This window comes from Empidonax traillii, unplaced genomic scaffold (assembly GCF_003031625.1).
Source record: "Empidonax traillii isolate 1590-97213 ecotype Southwest subspecies unplaced genomic scaffold, ASM303162v1 scaffold594:size396842, whole genome shotgun sequence".
Lineage (NCBI taxonomy): Eukaryota > Metazoa > Chordata > Aves > Passeriformes > Tyrannidae > Empidonax > Empidonax traillii.
In genome coordinates this window covers 79,769-100,361 of record NW_020955787.1, presented here as the reverse complement: position 1 = coordinate 100,361, position 20,593 = coordinate 79,769, and the positions used below count along the sequence as shown (strand labels likewise).

Here is a 20,593-nt window from a genome sequence, read left to right as displayed (position 1 = left end):
AAAAGATTCAAGCCCTATCCTTTTGCTAGTCTTCTAATTTGGTCTCACTTTCTTTGATGGCCCTCTTTCAATATTCAGAACATAACTATGAAACTCTATAGTACTCAATTTTCTAACAGTCTGAAGTATGTTATCACATTAGAAAAGGCTTTTGAAGGGTGAGAATGAGCTAACAGATAGTTACACTGTGGGCTCTGCTATGAAAGACAGTTTGGAGGTCATTTTTTAAACAGAAAATCAATCTTAAGCTTTGAAACATTTGATGTTGATTTAAATTTGGCCAGTGATTTGAATTTTCCTCTTGGGAAATGGATGAATGCAAAAAGAAGTAATATTACTTCAAAACAACACTGAAAAGAAAAAATTGCTTCTGTGCTCAATTCTGATCTCTGTATATTGTGAATAGGAAATGATTAATGCCTGTGAAACTGTGATGTGAAACTTCTACCATCTTAACAGCTTCTAATACATTTCCTGTTTTCTGAATTGGGGAATCTATATTTACCATTTCACAGACCTTTTGTGATACCAGAGATGAAAAAGTTCCATCCAAAGCTGGGAAGTGCAGTCAGGAAAGGAGCTCAGTAAAAGCTCCCGAGAGCTAACAGTGCCGAGCTCCTGAGGCTCTGTGCTGCTGTGTGCCTGCCCTGAGCTGGCACTGAGGGCTCAGCTCCTGACCAGGCTCCAGCCATGGAGGGTAACACACCTGTTCCACTCTCCAGCAGAGGACACAGGTTCCCAACAGTGACACTGACTCTGTTTTGTGTTGTGCTTTGAAGAGAGACTGGAAGGGTAGGACAGTTTATGCTTTCAGTATTACTGCACAGGTGTTGTTGAGTCATGTTTGATCTAGGGCCTTTACTGACTGGGGTCCTGAATGGCTGCTCTAAGGGTAAACTCATGCTGAACTGTAGCCTGCGGGCTCAGAGGTGGAGTGCTGTTATCATAGCTTGGCTTGCTTGTTTTGTTTGGTAACTCAGAGAAAAGTTGGAAGTTTTAGAAATGCTTGCCATTTGGGTAAACTGGTTCAGAGAATTATTTTACAGAACTGCATGATTCAAGAAAAAGCTGTGTAAATCATGCTTGTTGGTATTCCTTTGTAGCTTGTAGTTGTCCATTTAGCAAATCAAGCACCTGAGAACTCCATGCATTCACTTTATCTGAAAGAACTGCTTGGTGTACATCTCATCTCATTTCATGGTGAGGATGAAGGATGTTGATATCAATAAATTTCATTTGACTTCAGAATATTTTGAAGCAAACCCTAATTATGTGCAATTTTAAGCCAGTTGACAGATAGCCTTTTAAAAACAAGCTTGTAACTTTTGACATATCGAACCTCAAAATGAGGATTGGTTTTTGCATTTAGAGTTTCTCTGTAGGAGTGAGAACTTGACACCAAATTGTTCTTTGTGCATGTAACAACAAAACTGGTTGCTGTGTTTGCTTGTAGCAGGAACACTTCAACAAACATTTTATCAGGACACATATTAAAATAATCATGAAAATGTGTGAGGCTTTTAACTGTGCGGTTTCATTACGGAAAATTGTTATTACCTTGCAGAGGGTGGTAGTGAGAAAGGCATTTTTCTCTATTATAATTTTTGTTAATTTCTTAATCTCATTGTGAATCTACATTTTATAGCTTAATTCCAGATCAACAGTAGATTATAGTCTTGCATAATTGTAATACATAGCAAACTCCTTGCTACGGTGTATCCAAACTTCCACATTCTAACATCCAAGGGACTGAAAAACTTAATTATTTAGAATAGAGTGAAAAAAACCAGAACTCAGATGTTTACTAGATCAGTGCTCTGAAGACTATTTTCACTTCTTTCTTTTTCATGTTTCTGTGAAATTTTTGTTTTTTTAATTTTCCAGGTAATTGGAGAGAGGGGATTACAGCACTGTGATGTTGTCTTTCCCACCCTATGGTCACCTGCCAAGTTCTGTAACTGTGTCTTCAGTGTGTCTCCATTTCATAATGAAAGCTCCTTATGTCAGGAGCTTTGTGGATTTCTTTCCAGCCACTTTGCATTTCCAGACGTTTGTGACAGCACTGGGTAAATTGCCCTAATAGACTCAGAGGAAAGTAGTCTGCTAGTTTTAAAATCTATTCTAAAATATTCCACTGTTGATGAGTGATTATTTATCAGTACCCAAAGAATGCAGGGAATTAAAAAAGACCTCCTGGCAATCTATCTTGTAGTATTTCACCTAGGTAAACAGGAAGACGCTTGAGAATTGTTAATTGTCTTTGAGAGGGCTTGTCATATATACCATGGCTTAAGGTCATGTTTTCAGTTCATGTATGTAAAGTTAAGCACATGCATAGTCCATGGAGCCTTTTAAGCTGGGCACCAGTAGTGTCACAATAGCTTAGAAGGAAGGAAGAAGTTCACATTAAAACCAGCACATTGAATGATAGAGTATTGCCTCTGTTTTGGAGTATTTTGGTAGTAGGTGATTCTACCACTCTTAATGCTTAAATCTATTAGGTTAAATCCATTTTAAAAGTGAATATGCAAGTATCTTTTTGTTAGGGTACACAGTAGTAGTTTCATAGTTACTGGTATGACCCAAGTTAGGTTGAAGAATGTCATTGACTTCTTTGGAATAGATTCTCAAGTTGCACTGCTTTATTTTCAGTTTGAATTTTATTCTGCCTTTTCTTTTTTTTATCGACCTGATTTAATTAACCTTTTTCTGGGATGCTTACTCTTTGGGGAAAAAAAAAACAAACCAAAACAAAAACCTGGGGTCTAATGGCATGCAATTCCTATTTAGAGATGAAAAATAATCTTTTCAGCTCCCTGCTGCATCAAGATGTGAAATGAAGGATCATGAAAAGCAGAGGTCACTTGTGAGGAGTCTGGTGCAAATAACAGGAAATAAGAGGGATTTGTTAAAAAATACTTGTATGTAATCTAGGCCAGAGGAATATTTTTCAGGGAATTCACTAACATATTATGATACACTTTGTGTAACAGCACAAAATACTCTTAATTTTTAATTTTCTGTAATGTGTTACAACTTGTTATCAAGGAAACAGGGCTGATTCCATTAACTATGAAACCACTTTTCCCACTGTCCTGTGCTCTTTACTGAGGCACCTTTGTATCTTGCTCAGACTGTTCCCTTAGATGGACTCAGGCATCTGCTTTGGTCTCTGTCTGTGTGCAGCATTTCCCTCCCCAACAAGAATATCCTGCTTCTCCTGTCCCTGGAGGAAGAAAGATCCTTTTTTCTTTTCTTTTTTTCTTTTTTATCCTGTCTCCTTCTAGGACAGGATTGTGTGCAATGTAACTCTCCTCCTGGCACTCTCACGCCTTTGCCAGGCAGCTGTAAAGATAACATCTCATCTTTTTTTTCCCTGTAAAGCACTTTTAGTCAAAGTGCTTGTTTATATAAGAATGTGCTAACCTGAGGAAGATGCATTCGTTTCTTCACAAATCTTTCTCCATTTCTAGATTAACCATTTTTGTTCAGCTACCCTTGCATCTGTGTGGTTGAGCAACAAACCTTCACCAATTTATGTGTGTCAGGATTTCAAGAGGGAAATGGTGTATGCAGCAGGAACTGCAATCCTTTTCTCTCTGAGTATGAATTCAGAGATTTCTGACGGCTGACTTGCTCCATAAGTCCCAGTTTGAAAATAGAATGCTTTCTTCTATATTATTAAAAGCAATCTCTTAGAAACAAGTCTTTCAGGGAGACTACCAGCGAGATGTGCCTCTTCATTGCTGTAGCTGAACACAGGTTATGGGTTATGCTTATTTTATAAGTAAAAACTTGTCACAGCTGTAAGACCTGACTCAGAATTTGATGTAATCATAACCAGACAATGCTGCTGCTCTTACTGTGCATGATGTGGGTGAGTCCTGCTCTAAGCCTTGCCACATCAGGTGGCAGAGGCTCGCCACAGAGCAGTGTGTGTTCCAAGTCTTTTCCTTCAGCTGTGCTCCAACCTAGGACTAGGGCTGGACAATAATAACAAATCAAGAGATGTTAGCCAAGAAAAGGCGCCTAGGGAGGACCTGGGTCAGAGAACCAAGTGACTCTGGAGTGATTGCTGCTGTATAGAATTCAAGAAGAGAGTGAGAAGGATGTGTAGGAGCTTGTGCTATCTGTGCCCTGCAGTGTTGCATCCCAGTGCTCTGTCAGAGTGGGTGCCTTTCCTTCCAGCTCTCTCCTCAGCAGCAGCCCTTCATCTACTGCTCTCAGAGATGTCTTCCTCTGTCTTCCAAGTGACCCAAGATTCCTCCAGCTAGAGAGCTGCTCATCTAAAGGGCAGTTTGAGGAACAGTTGCAGTTTACCTGGAAAGACTGCAGCTTCCTCAGAAGGCTGGTGTTAGGTTTTCTTGCCGCAGAATTGGAACTTCTCACTACTGCGCTGCTGGGGACATAGAAAGCACGGAGGTGTAAACAGGGAAAGTCTACTGCTCCCATGGCTTAGTGTACAATTCACAGGTAGTGCTTTGAGTAATGGATCCCCCCAGATGAGATGCAGTGTCTCTCACCTGTCACTTGACAGGGTGGGAAGAAAAGCTGAAACTGTCCCATTCCGTCCGGTATTTGCCCTTTGGAAAGGAACAAAGGAAAGGACTGTATCCTGTGTAAATATTTTTGAAAACTACTGATTTAGAACTGCTGGTGTTTTGGTATTCAGTTAAATGGTTGTTTGGAGATGGGCTACTGAAGGGAAGTGAAGCAGTTGTGAAACAATTTTGAATTATTATACACCAGTTTAAGGCAGAATACAGTTTAACTTTATTAGTATGAGACAGTGCTTGTGAAAAGTGAAAATCCTAGAGTAAGGTTTAATACAGAGTACAGACCCATTGCTTCATTTTCCATTTGGCTGAACTATGAATTGTCCATAGAATACTCTAAAGGTGACCATAAATCTTTACTTTCAGCTCATGTTATGTGTGCTAAAAAGTTGACTGGTTGAAAGTCACCAGAGTGTACTCAACACTCAGGACCCTGAGTGTTGGTACTTCTATTTACATACTAGAGAATATTCTTAAAAGAATAGAATAGTTTCTATATAATGAAAAGCAGTAATTCAGCAATGCAGTGCAGTTCAGAGCCTTCACAATACAGTGTGTTATAGTAACCTTAAGCAGATAGTTTTCTGTGATTGTAAGCTGAATGAAAGCTCTATGAGCTGCTTGCTTTTTGTTAGCATATCATAGCCTGTTAATCATGCTGTATTCGTAAAGGGCTGGTCTTTCTCACAGTGAAATGTTAGCCCTCTTAGCATTCTTCCAAATTTGTTATAAGTTTTCATAGCCAGTACAGCAAAGAAACAACTGCCAGGCATTTGAGTACATGGATGGAAGTCCTTAATCAGCTAACAGACAGTATTATTCCCAGGAACTAGACACATCTTGTACTGTGGTGGTATTCTTAGCTTGAGAAACAGATAGCATGCGATATCCAGTGAGTCACTGTGCCCAGCACTGCTTTTCCTCCACAGTGGTTGTAAGGAGGATGAATGCTTTGCTTTCCCGTCTCTGTGTCTAATTTTAGTATGCCAGCAGGTCGAGGACTTCCAGGCCACCTTCTTGGATAATGTCATCCAAAACATTAAAACTTCAAAATGGCTGGATGTTACTGCTGTGCTGTCTGACATTGTATCCATGTATAAAACACCTCCTCTTATTACTTTGTGGATAAATACACATGGTCCACTAGGTGGACGGGAGGGATACTCAGTCATCTTGTTACAAAGCAGATTTTGGCTCCTGGTGCATTTGTGGCAGTCATCAAAGAACCATAATCTGTTCTTTTTATCCTTTTGTGTTAATGGACTGCTAAGGGTAAATGTCTGTATTGAAAGGAAGTAAGATCTTACAGCTCTAAATTTCTGGTTTTATGTTTTCTTACCAAGTGTGTGACTTGTCCAGAACATACTTGTGTCTCATCTCTCTCTGTTATGTGTGTAAACACACAGACAGACACAAATTAAAAATGAAGATTTGTAAGTAATGTTTTGGTAATTTTGTTAATGCTCATCTTATCCAGTCTTATGACCAATCGTAAGTCATGGCTGAATTTGACTTTCCTGTAATTTTCTGCTATTTATAGCAGAAGAAATTCCTTGTGCTCTATATAAATCTCTTTTAAATAAGTTCTGCAATATAAAGCAGCAATATAAACTAAAGCTAGTAGAAGAAACTTAGGCTGCACATATAAATGGAGAAAAGAAATGAAAGCATTTAAAAATCAGTAACATATTGTATATGTTTTGAAAACTCATAGATTTTTTTGAGGCAGCCTGCCAAAGACAGTGTTTGTTTCCTCGCAGACTTTGGTATAAGAGTGCTGCATGTCCAAAGTCATGTAGCAGTGTGTTTAGAAGTGGTTTATTCCCAAGGTTTTTCCTAATATTTTAACCTGTTCATTGAGCTTTGTGGAGATAGAAGTTAGCAGTATTGATTGAATTCAGTGTTATCTATTTGCATGTCCAAAATCTCCCATACCCAAACAAAAATCAGAAGATGAGGTAATAGAATTTCATTTTGAAAGTGAATACTGCAAATGATTTTTCCTAGAAAGAAAACGAATTGTAATGAACAAAGTTTTGTATGTACAATAACTTGATCAATCTTTTAAAATAAACACTTCTTTAAACTTGTTGTTAAAGATGTTTCCATATTTAGTTTTCTGCTATTTAGTTTTTCAGGATTTCTCTATAACAAAGTCTCTTACATTTTTTTAAAACAGATATCTATCCGTTCCAGAACTAATTTTTGCTACAACCAGAGACTGAAATGGCATGACTGGAGTTTTAAGTAATTTGACTTCGATAGTTTCACCATTTTCTGAGAACTTGGAACAGAATTTGAACTCAACTTCTGCGCTATCCTAGGTTATAATGCCGTCCTTTTCTAATGAGGGAGGTATGCTGCTCTTGGATTTTTAATATAACCTATTAATTATTCAGTATACTTGTACCTCTTAATTGCAATGAAGTACATTTTTTTATCTTTAGTTCATTTGTATATGTTATTTGAGATATGAAAATGTTGATAGTTGCAACGTTATTTTTCAAAGATAACCGTGGAACTGATCCTCTGACTTTGAGAGCGGAACTATCCTATCAAGGCACAACTAAAAGAAAAGTGAAAAAGAAGAAGAACAATGGAGTCATCACTGCGAATATCTCTGGCACAAAATACGAAATCGGTAGGGAGCTGCATATTTTGTTTTCATCCTGCTAGCCATTGATGTGAGTGAATTCCTAACTAATGGAGTGAACCAACAGACTTTGCATCGAGCTGACAAATTAAAATAATGCTTGCATTTGCTTTTGGAACTACTGTACCTGGACTGAGGAGGCATTCTTGTCCCTATTTGCACTGACACTTAGAGGCATCACTGGTTTCAAATTAACTTTTGTCACAACCACGATTAAGTTGAACTGCTGTACGAGTGGACTTTTAGCAGATGATTGGGGAATACACTGAAGCTTTTTTCAGCTCCCATCAGTGGTTGTGCTCTGACTTCTGCCTCACTACAAGGTGCTGTAACTTTTTAATGGCCGGTTTGCAGTAGGCTGATGGAAATATTGCAAGACAAATAGCTTGCATGCTAACATTGTTCTCAGACAAAGGGTCATATATTGGAAGTGCTTAAAATCTTTACTGATTTTTTTAAATGTTGAAAATGAATCCATTTTACTGTTTCCAAATGGTCCCTATATATGTGATGTCTTCACAGTACGTATAGTAGTAAAAGAAATGGGATTTAAGAAAGCACCCGATGAAGATGAAACAGCTAATCTTATATGGAGTGATTGTGCTGTGCAACAGGAGAAGATTGCTGAGCTTCAGAACTATCAGGTAAAGTGGTAGTTGAGATTTTTGACGTGTTTCAGTAAACTGCTTCACCCTGAAATATTCAGTGATGTATCAATGCTCAGTTTCACTTGTATGGAGGGCAAAAAACCCCCACAAAACCAAGCTCAGTAAGGCTTTATCACTGCATATCTAAAATCCTATTCTCTTTTCCGGAGTTATTTGTTCATACCACTTGGAATCTGGTGTTTAAATATTTGGGGCTGTTCTTTCATGTTTTGTCTGCCATTTGGGGGTGTTGTGAACATCAGAGTTTGAAAGAAGATGCAAAACGTCATTTATAAGTATCTCATAAGCTTTTAAGCAGTAAGTTAACAACCAGAGCTCTCTCCACAGTTTCTATGAATAAATAATTTGGTTTCTTTACCATCAATTTGTGATAGCATTCTTTGTTCCTAGATGGCTTGGTGAATAAGGGTATGATAGTCTCATGTATGAAATTAAATCGATGGGCACTTATGTCGATGGAGGAGAATAGAACTTACAGCATCTTTGGTATTGCTAAGAATATGTAGTATAATGTAAGATATTATCTTAAATAATTTAAATTTAATACTAATTATTTTTGCCTGAGCATGCAGTTGAACGTTTTAAATGATTGTGTTAGGTATACCAGAAAAACTAGAAAGTATCAACCAGCTTTCTTTTTTTTTCTACTTCCTCAGAGAATCAACCATTTTCCAGGAATGGGAGAGATATGCAGAAAGGATTTTCTGGCAAGAAACATGACTAAGTAATATTTCTTTTAATATTAAGAAGTTTTTCAGCTGTAGTATTTAATGCAATACAATATGGAACTCTTGCTTATAAAGTTTGTTCATTTTTGCTAAGAAACTGTGAGAGGACCACGAATAATTTCCAAAGTTCATGAATAACTTCTGCTTTGGTCCTGGAACTGTAGTATTGGAGGGGGCTACTTTATCTTTCCAATTGACTTCAGTGGAAAATGATGTGTGTTCAGTTCTCTCTCTACACATTGAAGAATGTAGGTGAACCTTCAATTATTGTACAATAAACTTAATGCGTAATACACCCAGGTATATATCCTGTAGTGGTAGAACAGAAAAAATAACTAGTGTGTGGATGGATAGTGAGTCTGGATGCAGTCCTGTGCAATGTGCTCTAGGATCGCTCTGCTTGAGCAGGGAGGTTGGACCAGATGACCCAACGTGAAGCATCTTATTGTTTAGACAAGAAGTAAGTCAGTGAGGCTCATTTGTCTAATTACAAGTTCTCACTCTAGTGGAGTAACTGGCTCCTGAGGAATTATCCTCTTTGGGCATCTGTGAGCAAGTCCTGCTACAATAATTATACTAAATAATGATTTGAATACTAAAACAATACAAAAAATGATTTGATGGCCTAGAAATAAGGAAAACTTTGGGGATAAATATGTGTCAATATTTTGGTTTTCTAATCTAAATTAGTTTGAAGAGCAATTATTAATAGAATTAATCTTTTGGATTCCAGCATTGCTTATACTGCATTCACTGTTACCAGAACAGAATTTGTTTTCATATTAATGTACTTCATGTGATATCTCCTCTTTCTCTCTCAGTTTCCTTCTCTTCTCTTTTCTGTTTTGTAACTAGAATACATAGCATGTGGAATGCAAATATTATGTGCAGTGCTGTGGTGCCTGCATGTCCTAATGTGGACCAGAGCTCCTGCGTGTCAGTAGTGCTTCAGAAGCACTTTTCACTGCCCTCCAGGGGGGCACTGGATTAAAGTGCAAACACAGAGATAGCGCATGGAGGCAAACCCAGCTATTTGGAGAGGGCTTGGAAGCAGCTGGTCAGCTTTGTACACAGTAGTAAAATGGACAAAAGGCTCTTGTTATCATGTACACATTCTTTCAAATACAGTCCAATTATATCTCTCCCAAGCTACTGAATTCTGAGTTTGAAACACAGTTTAAAGTTACTCAATGCTGAGATTGCACATATGGATAGGACAGGAATAATTGCTCTGATAACTCTGATAACTCTGGGTCAAACATCTGTGTTGTGACTTCACTCAGTGTCTGTACAGGTAGCAGGATTTTAATTCAGTCTGGTTTTTTCTTACTAATGGCCTCACAACTCAGTGCTTAGTATTCATAATTTATAAAAATCAACATTATATGCCTTGAGACTGCTTGTGAAATCACAAGTCAGTTGGGATACATGGTTGAGCAGGCTCTTGTGTGTAGAGTGCGGGAGTTTTTTCCCTACAGCTGTTGTTCTGCCTTAAAATTTATTTAAACAGGATTGTGCAGAAAAACTAATTCTATGCTCTTGCTTTTCTGCTGCATGCCATCTTTTCTATTCCTATTACTGACTCTACTGATTACTATCACTGACAGTCCATGAAACTTTCTTGAGAATTGGTGGGCAGTAGAGTCTTTTTTTTCTTTTACTTCTACATTTGATGTTATACTGACCTCACCCTCCCATTTTATGCAAGTTGTTGGGAATGGAGTGAAAGAGCAAATCTACCTGACTATGGGCAAATACTACTCAGGAGGAAAGGTGCTTCAGGAATTCCTTTTGCAGCTAATATCCAGGGTCTGGATCATAGGACAACGTGGTTTTCACATGCAGAAGAGTGGAAGGGGGCAGTGTAATACGTAGCATGTGTAATGTGGAAGAAGACAACCCAGCAAAGAAAGTGAACGTGGAGTAATGGAACAGATAGAAAGAGGAATGGAATGGAGAACAAAAGCAGGCATGAGCAGCATTTTCAAGGGTGATAATCAGAACACAGAAAAGAAAAAAATAATAATAGAAGTGCCATTGTAGGGCCAACTAGATCTTAAGAGACCATTTTGAATGGACTCTTAGATGAGAGCTCCTCACGTGAAGGGGAAGTGTACTTAGAGAATGAATACAGTAAATGGGGGTGCACAGGATGAGTGGATCCATCTATGAGATGGTGTTTTTTTGCACTCCTTTGTTGTTTATATTTAAAAGGTTCATGAGCTGGTCATGGGCCAAGAATCATTCTCATCCTACCTACTCACTAACTTCCTTTCATACTTGAAAAGATGGAGGGTTTTGAAACCTGGGCAGTGGAACCTGCGTTGTTGGACTGACAAGTCATGTCTTTAGTAAACTATGTTTTGTTCAATACCTTAGACTCTGCTGAACAGAAAGTGCTCTGAGATCAAGAGCACAATCTGACCACATCTGTGAGCTGAAATAGCACTCAGAAGAACAATAATTTGCTGTTTAATTCTCAGACCTCCTGGTAAGGACTGTGAAGGCTAAAGGATAGAGCAGCACAGTGAAAAATTGGTTACCCACAGCAGTGGACAGCAGATGTACTGAAAAATAGGGCTATTGTAATGGAATAGGCCTTGATGGAATTCCATTGATGATGTTCCTAAGACCTTTCTGAATAGGGCCAAGTGAGGAAAGAACAGAGCTGAATTCTTTTGTTGAAAGTTTTAGTGAGCCCCAGAACTTGTAAACAATGCTGAAGTATTCCACTTCATATTATTAAGTGTTTGCAATCTACCCAGTTATGCATCAAAAGGAAAAGGCAGTCACAAAATACTGTTAATATATCTGGAACACCTTGAAACTATATTCATTGAGGAGGGAGTGTGTGGATCAAAACCCTTAAATAAGTTGAATGGCGAGTCTCTAACATGTAACAGGATGCATATGATAAATAATCTGGAGAGGGATTTAAACAAACACAGAGATTGCTTTTTGCCTAAAAATAAGATAATTTCTACCTAGATAAGCTACTCACTTGGCAAAGTAATAACACTTGTAAATAAAGAGCAGATGGAGAGTAGTTTAACAATATGCATGAATCAGGAATTATAGTATCTACTTATGTTGTTTAAAAGTTTTCCTGAATATTTAGTGGTTTTCATTTAACTAGATTTCTAGAAATAATAGTTATGATGAAGCTGCAAAAGCACTGAACCTCATGCAGGACTACTATAGCCATTGTAGATTCTGCAGAGCATTTGTTGGGGAGCTGGCTACACAGTTTGGTGACAGCATATCTATTATACCAGTAGGGCTTGGCTACAGTCCTAGCCTTACAGATGTGGCTGACAGCTCCGTTTTTTCCATTAGTATTTAAGCCACTTAAAGTATCTTATACTGTACCAGGATTATTATGTAGGCTCCTAGTAGAAATGAGAAATGGAAATGTTATTGCCTCTTTTACACTTATCTTGAGGTCTGTTATTAATATTTTTTGCACCTATGAAGAAACTCCGAATATCCCCAACCCTCTTCTTTGTGTGTGTTGATCCTCATACCTCCCCAAATACATAACAGTATGAAAATTAAAATACTTGCCAAATATCTCTCTGCCCCTCCTCTCCCCAAAAATCTATATTTCTGAAATATTTTGAAGAATAGGAATAGCATGAAATCATCTGAGTAACTGGCCAAAAATTGTAACAGGAGTGAGATGGATGCCAAGAAATGAGATGGATGCCAGTAACGTAATAAGCACATTTGATAATAAGCAAAAATACACAAGATAGTCTGTGTTTGAATATAACATATGCGCATGCATATGAATATGTTACAGAGCTCAAACTATGCTTAAAGAAATGCAGAAGTTTGATTTCATGTTACAGAATTCCACTCAAAAAGTTCCCTTGTCAAATTGTCATAAATGCTTTTTAAACCTGAGGATTGAAACATCAAAGTAGTCAGAAGACTTTAACTCAATTAAACTTTTTTTTTGCAGAATGATCAAGAGTCAGCCTCAGGAGTACAGTTTTATTCCTCGGACGTGGATCTTCCCTGCAGAATACACGCAGTTCCAGAACTATGTCAAAGAACTGAAGAAGAAACGTAGACAGAAAACTTTCATAGTCAAACCAGCCAATGGTGCAATGGGACATGGGTAAGTTGTGAGTTAACTGCAGTCTTCTTACCCACTGAAAGTGAAATCCAGTGCTAATAACAACATTAACAGAAGCTGTGTATTAGTAAGAATATTGTATTTCAAGGGCCATGGGTAGGGTAAAGGCTTCACAAGCCTCAAATAAGCTCAAATAATTATTAAGTTCACGATAATTTTATCATGAATTTATCTGCTGTGCTTAGACTTCTGGGGTGAGACCATACTGGGCATAAAGGGGAAGGCTTTTGCGGCTGGAGGCTCAGGGGTGTCTATGGGAGGACGTCAGGATGTTCCACAGTTCTGAGACCAGCCCAGATACCCCACTGCATTCCCAATTCACAGCCAGTCAGAGGAGCAGAAATGTGTTTGAGAGCAGCAGCTGCAAGGTGTAGGAGGGAAGAGGAGATGCTCCTGGGTGTGGCTGGAGGGGCACTCTTGGAAGGAGGTGACACCCACGCTGCAGGAGGGACACCCCTGAAGAGACTGCCACCTGCAGTTGAATTGAAACAGTTTTGTCTGTAACAGGGCTGCACAGTAAAAATCCAGTAAGAGAAACATTGCAATTGTATTATTAGTTCTTGTTGCTAGATATTTCAGTTGTAGCTTTTATTGCTTTTAATATCAATTTGGACTATACAATATAGTAAAGCTCTTAGTTATTCAGAATATATCAGAATTACTATAAAAGTAAGACCCCTGAAGTTTTCCATTTCCTCATTTTTCAGTTGTCTTGATAAGGACAAAGATCAGCTGAAGGGAAAGGCACCAGCATAGTTCAGAGAAATGCCTGGAAGGTACTTCAGTATGACAGGAGTATTTGGCACAAAAACTCTGAAATGTATCTTAAATAATACAGAATAACATTAGGTAGCAAAGTTCTGGGAATTTGAGGTTAATAATTGTATACTGAAAAAGGAGCTTTTACAGTTATTTAAAAGTCTGTGTAGCTAGACACTGGGAGTTCATAATTCGTATATAAACCTTTTTTTATTCTGATGTGGGGAAATTGGAAATACAGAAATACCAAGCTTAATCTATGCCATTCTTAGTCAGGCAGATCAGTGTCCTGCTTTGCAAACATCATCAGTATGTCAGGTTAGCACTGGAAGTTCTTTGCAGCCTGTACCTCGTGCAGAAGTTGTGACAAAGACTGGAAGTCTATTTTTAGAGCTGCAGGGGTATAATCGCAGAGGCTGGAGACTGGTCGTTCTGCCAAACAATTTCTAAGTGTAGAGCAAACCCATCACTACAAATTGTTGAATCAAAGCAAGCATAAAGTTATTTTGAAATGGCTCATTGCCTGTTTTCATCCAGTGAAGAACCGTAAAGGATAGGAAACCAAAAGCCATGTAAGGGAACGGAACTTTCTCTCTACCCTAAAAATTAGACATGTGAGTCTCTTTCTCTAGGTAGACTTTAGCCTGATTACCTGACTTAGTGACCATGAAAATGTATTTCATAGAGTAATGTTCAAGTTTCACATTTTTAAAATAACTTTTGTTTTTACCAGGATCTCTTTAATAAGAAATGGAGAAAAGTTACAAGCTCAGGATCACTTAATTGTTCAGGAGTATCTTGACAAACCATTTCTTATGGAAGGCTACAAGTTTGATTTACGTGTGTATATTCTTGTAACCTCCTGTGATCCATTAAAAGTATTTTTATATCACGATGGACTGGTGAGAATGGGCACGGAAAAGTATCACCCCCCCAGTGACTCAAATTTGGTAAGTTGGAGTTCATTCCAGTTTATTGCTTATACATATAGACTTCTACCTGTGTAGCATTTGGAGGAGGTAAAGTAAAATAAATTGGGGTGTGAGATGTAATTTGAAGCTCATTTGGATGAACTTCTGCATTTTCACAGAAGAGAAAAAATTCAAATGAAAGTACTTTACTCATGCTTTTCAAAATCACAAGCATAGCCGTATTACTGCTTATATATAAAAATTTTATATGACTGCATGTGTGTGTGCTACATGCATACATAATTAAATGTTTTCTACAAGAAAGCAAAATATATCAATTACTGACATTCAACCCAGAAAAAATAAAGTAAATCAGTTCACTTCAGGAACAGTCACTTTGCTTTTATGTTCATGGGAGACACAGTCTGGGCTGGGGTGGGAGGTGGTAATAAGTTTTATCTCCTGCCTGATCACGGTTTAATGTCCCTGAAGTTTAGAGCCTGTGCTGAGGGTCCTGCCAGGTTTCAGTCTTGTCTTGGGAACCTGTGCAGCAAAGAGAGGAGCAGCAGTACAAGGGCCCAGTGTGGGAGGGGGTCACTGCAGCCCCTGAACTGGGGGGATCTGCTTCAGCAGGGACAGGAGAACACACCTGGCAGCTTCAGGGTGATCCAGGAGGCTGCCTGTAACCTTAGGGAAAGCCAAGAGATGGTGAGGGACATGCTGAAGATACTGGACACTTTCATGCCCTTGTGCCCTGCTGAGGGGTGTAACCTTCTCTGCTGGCACAGACTAAAATGCAGATGTGTAAGAAAGAAGTAGATCTGAAGCACTGGTACATTTGAGGGGTTTATACCTCACTCCGTACTCCAGTGTATATTCCTTTTTCCATAACATATACTTGTAGAGCTACTTCAGTGTAATTATGTAGCAGACAGCACATGTAGAGCCTTTCTCCCTGCTTGCAACGGAAAGTTGTGACTGTGTCTTGGTGCACCTCTGAAAAATGCAGGTATAATTTGTAGCCCAGCACAAATGCTGTATTTGGAAGAGTTCCAGTACTATATTTGGAATAGCTTGCTTTTAATATTTTTGTTTTGCTACTAATCTCGGCATTAGCAGCGCTGAAATATGCTCTGAGCGGATAAATGGAAGGGGCAGTTGTTTCTGTGTTCTCACAACTGCTCATGCTCTGGTTTGTCTATTGTATGCAGTAACCTGGCTTGTCCCTACTGACATTGTTCTCTGCCTGACATTGTTCCATAGTGACATTGTTCCAAATAACTTCAGACTATTAGCTTGGATATTTGACAAAACACACTCATTTTTTTCTGTAGTCTGAAAAATAATTACTTTTGTATGAAATAATTTGAATTTCATGAAAAGATTACAGTTATGATGACTCAAAACCAATAGATTTCAGAATGATTCTCAATATTTGAAAGTAATTGAAAGCCATGGGAGAAAGTCATTACTTCTAGTGCTACAGTGTATTTGTAACTGGTTTGCAGTTAAATTCTTTTGTTAATTTCATGAAGTTTTTTTGAACGTAAGGAAGTATAGTGAGATAAATGACAGCAGAAAGCTTGTGTTATCTATCAAAGAGGAAAGGGAACAGAAAACTTATGGTCAACTTAGAATATCAACTACTCTCACGTATGTAATCAAACATGACAGAGAACTGTGATGAGGACAGTCCTCAGGGTAGTGGAAGTGGAAAGCTAAATTAATATCTGCACTGGGAGATAATGTAAATCTACAGATCATGATTTATAAATTGGCCTTGGAAAGGAAATGTTTTTTTTAAAATTCAACTGATAACATGAATCTAATGCTGGTGGCATTTCGCTCCTTAAGGTAACTGTAATACTCACTCATTTATGTTATGCATGTCTTGAAATTTACCTCCCTCTGATGGATGGCTACCAGCCAGTTAAAAATGAGCAATTTTGGCAGATACCAACGTGCCAGATGAGTTTATATGTAAAAGATATTTTAAAGTATCACTATAATGAGATCATATCTCATAAATAAGCTACAGTGAAAACTGAAATGTGGGATTGTCTATGAAAAACAGATGCCAGAGTGTTTTCAGCACTTTTAACGTAGCTCTTCAAAATACCGTCTTTATTGTTTGCTTCTCGTGGAATGTAATCATTCTGTAAGTTATCATAATTGCTTTTCACATTTTTAGCTAGTGTTTTACATACAGACCTGTAAAAATGGCAGCTATATTGTATTATCTAACCAGATGTTGAGTGGTAGATCAGTGGACTGCATCTGGCTTAAATATGAGCCCAGGTTTTGTTGGAAGAAGGTTAGAACATTCAGCTTTCAGTATAAATCTCCAAGAGTTGGAAACACTAAATCTGCATATAGTGTATTTACAAATATGAACTGTTTGGCTCTGTCATTATTGATGTACTTTTAAAATTTTCATTGTTTTGAACTGACCATTCTGGAGCTGTATTTAAGTTTTTTTTAAATGTCCTTTCTCCCTTTTTTTAGAGTCAATTGTATATGCATCTGACTAACTACTCTGTCAATAAACATAATGAACACTTTGAACGGGATGAAACAGAAGACAAAGGAAGCAAACGCTCCATAAAATGGTTTACTGAGTTTCTAGAAACAAATAATCTTGATGTCTCCAAATTCTGGAGTGATATTTCAGTAAGAGAAACTAATGCACTCTTATTTATTTTGTGTGCTTTTAGAAAATTAGTTGCTTCTGTTTTACTGTAATACAGAATGATTTCTGAAACTTTATTAATCCAGATTCTCAGCAATGCATGCCACAAAGGGCATACTGTAAGTGATTGTTATGTTTTTTAAAAGGCAAACTTCGGAGTCTGATTACAAGTGTAATGTTAACATTTTTCTGGCGATCAAAAGTCCTTTAAAACAGTTATTCACATAAGTAGTATGATACAAAGGAACCATCCCATTTAAGTTCTTGGAGACTTTTCTAGAGTATAAAGTGAATTTTCTGTGTGAATATTTACATTGTGGTGGTCAGTATGGTATATATCTGTGGACTTTGAGCAGCACCACTAAAGTGGCTGCGTTACAGGTGTCTTTAGGTGAGGAACAGGCCTGTTAGAGCTTAGAGCTGTATGTATGATTCTGAGCATACTTGCTGAAAACTATATTGCAAAATGAAATGGGTGAAGATTGGCTATACTGTACTATGTTCCCAATATGCTTTTATTATTTAACTTATTATATTTCTCAAAGTTCATATGTACCACGAAAAGTATAACAATATAGTCTAGAACTATATAAAATTATATTTGTTCCTCTGTGGGGATAGTTTATTTATTATAGACTATTTGTTTGCTATTGTCATGGTTTTTTTTAGTAGGTGCATAAATGAAATTTAAAATAGTAAAGTGTGAAACACAGTAATTCAGTATATAGTGGTGTCTTCTGTCCTGATGAATTTTCCTAAACAAATCCCTGCAGGAGCTGGTAGTGAAGACTCTCATCGTTGCAGAGCCGCATGTTCTTCATGCTTATCGCATGTGCAGGCCGGGCCAAGCCCCAGGAAGTGACAGTGTCTGCTTTGAAGTCCTGGGATTTGATATTCTGCTGGACAGAAAGCTAAAACCATGGCTCCTAGAGGTAAACCTCTTTATACAGATGTAAAGGAAATTTTTAGGAGTAAAGGTAACCAAGCCCCAGCTGAATCTGTGTCTATGTAAGAAAATCGGTGCATTGCAGGAGGTGCTGTTGTTGAGTACAGAAATGGTGCTTTCTCTGCAGCACCCATATGGAAACACTACCCTGCAGTGATTTTTGGGTACTCAAGTAAAAGTAATTGTTTTCCTGGACAACTGTTGCATATCAGATGTTTTTGAATATTTTAATGGAATTGTGATGTTAATCTCGTTGTTACTGTAGCTAGAAGACATTGATTATGGTGGCTGGGTGCTACATAGATTTCCTTCAGAAGCATGGCTATGTAATATGGCTCTGGCAACTTCTGTGAATGTATGCTCCTAACTTTCTGTCTTTTGGGTATATGTGTTCTTTTTCTCTCCTATGCTTTTTAAAAACAGCCCCATAAACAGAGGAAACTAATTCAGTATACATGAAATACTGCAAGCAATTGGCATAAATGGACTGGAAGAAGCATTTCTCCTCTGATGTGTTTGTTAGTGGTACAGTTAAGCTCAAGTGGTGCTCACACATATTTTCAAACAGAAATGTTTGAAGTTTGTCTGTTGTGTCTCTTGAATTGCACTATTAATGACATATAGATAAAGCTTACTTGTCTTTTTCAGATTGTTTTATGTCATTCTGTTAAGTGGCTGGGAGGCTCTGCTGCTGGAGGAAAACAGCAAAATGTATTAGAAATCTGTCTATTGACAGTAATTCATGAACACGATTTGGCTACCGATGAGCAAAATGTACACAATTAATTTACTGAATTGTAACCTCATTCTTAGGCCATTAATACTGCCAACGATTGTTTTGTCATTCTTATTTCTCTCAGGGGTTCATCATAATTTTAATCAGAACAATAAAATTCCTGCACTGTTGCCACGCAGACAGAGGCGTATTTGGTGGCTTTGATGTTCTCGCCAAGAGCAGCACATGACATGAACTTAGTCTGTACTACATTGACATCTTCTGTTTTTGTCCAGTGAAGCCTGCTGTCCCTTTGATTTAGTGCTACACTTCCAGATTGCCATCTATAGATTGCCTGTAGCTTGCATATAGGTGTATGGAGCTATTGAAGTGCAGATTAAAGCTGGTCCGTGTGACATTTCATCCAGCAAAAGCTGATAGAGCTCTTCTGTGAGAGGTGGTGAGGCAGGCCGTGCAGTAAGTCCATCTGAAGGACACACCTCTATGTCCTCTCATGTTTACATGAGGTGTGGAGATTCTGGGGGGCTTGATTCACCACTCATTATAATGGGTCTCAGAGGAGAATCAGACTATCCCAGACTTCTGGTTTATGAGAGAGAAAACTCACAAAGGAGTAAATGCTGCTCCAGTATTCTGAGTGGCTGGAGAATACTTTGGGGCTTGGAGTTGTATGCTTGGTTACTAATTTTTTTGTTCATACAAAAGTCTAAGTACTTTGCCAGACATTTAACTAAAATAACAGAAATGTCAAACTTTGAAACTACTCATTTTCTATATCTGTCTACCATTTTTTACTGTGCTTGTTCATGTTTTTTGCAGCACTCTCACAACAGAGTACTTATATGTATGCACACTGTATGTATGGTCCATGTAGTGTAGTAAAGATCAAATATTCAATGTATATAAACACACTATACATAATCTATATATTCCATGTGTATATATGTGCACATATATAGATTTTTTTCTAAAACAGTTCTGGCTTCTTCACCAGATTTCCACTCTTAATCACTTTCCACCATTCCCCTCTGGCCAAAACCCCCTAAGGGGAGTGAATCATTCTTTCTAACAGTGGTAACAAGTACTAATCACAAGGCCGGGAATGTTCCCAGTGTTTTGGGAAAACTGCCAAAATAGGATTAGGATGATAAATCTAGTTTCATGTTCCCATGCCTCATGTAGCTTTTCTGTTATAAAGATAGCTTAATAAACTATTACAAGAAATAAATTGTGCAACATATTATAATGACTCTGCTTTGCTGAGCTGACTTTCATTTATGTTGCCCTGATGTGCTGTAGCTCTCCTGCTCCTTGATGCTACTGAACTTCCGGAACCTTCTACCGAAGTGCGGGCTCTGGGAAATGCAGGATTGCCATCTTGTGGCACCAAATGTTTCTGGCAAGCGTTTGTGCAGTCTCAGCAGCCTCCATCCTTTCGGAGTAGCAACAGCTACCTATCTAAATCTCCCTTCAGTTTGCATAAAGTCCAGTTTTACTCTTTTTGACCAAAATTTCCAAGCTTGCTTGGAAAGAGGGAAAATCATCCACTTGAGCTTTTTGGATGGACTCCAATCTTGTTCAACCTCATTATATCCAGTTGTGATCATTGGAGAAAAAGATCACATATATTTTAGTAATTGCCTTAAGTGCAGGGTCCCCAACTTCCCTTGTGATTTATGTGGTCAGCAGAAACCTTATACACACATTCAGAAATGTATTATTTAGTGTAACTGAACTAGCAAAATCTATTCAAAACTTCATTAACAGTCCATGAATGTGAACATCTTAGACCAACCAATTATTGCT

At 38.0% G+C, this 20,593-nt stretch overlaps 1 protein-coding gene across 8 annotated transcripts in view; it reads left to right on the top strand.

The window, feature by feature from the left end:
- TTLL7 (tubulin tyrosine ligase like 7) overlaps window positions 1–20,593 on the top strand; it is a 59,547-nt gene that overhangs the window by 10,533 nt on the left and 28,421 nt on the right. For 5 of the 8 annotated variants that reach the window (XM_027898369.1, XM_027898362.1, XM_027898368.1 and 2 more), the window contains 8 exons: window positions 6,736–6,911; window positions 7,066–7,197; window positions 7,732–7,853; window positions 8,534–8,601; window positions 12,570–12,728; window positions 14,239–14,455; window positions 16,922–17,086; window positions 17,879–18,037. In XM_027898369.1, coding sequence (XP_027754170.1) covers window positions 6,887–6,911; window positions 7,066–7,197; window positions 7,732–7,853; window positions 8,534–8,601; window positions 12,570–12,728; window positions 14,239–14,455; window positions 16,922–17,086; window positions 17,879–18,037 — 1,047 coding nt within the window. In that variant the 5' untranslated portion in view covers window positions 6,736–6,886. The remainder of the gene's footprint in view (window positions 1–6,735; window positions 6,912–7,065; window positions 7,198–7,731; window positions 7,854–8,533; window positions 8,602–12,569; window positions 12,729–14,238; window positions 14,456–16,921; window positions 17,087–17,878; window positions 18,038–20,593) is intronic. The other 3 variants (XM_027898365.1, XM_027898366.1, XM_027898367.1) reach the window with 1 other exon arrangement.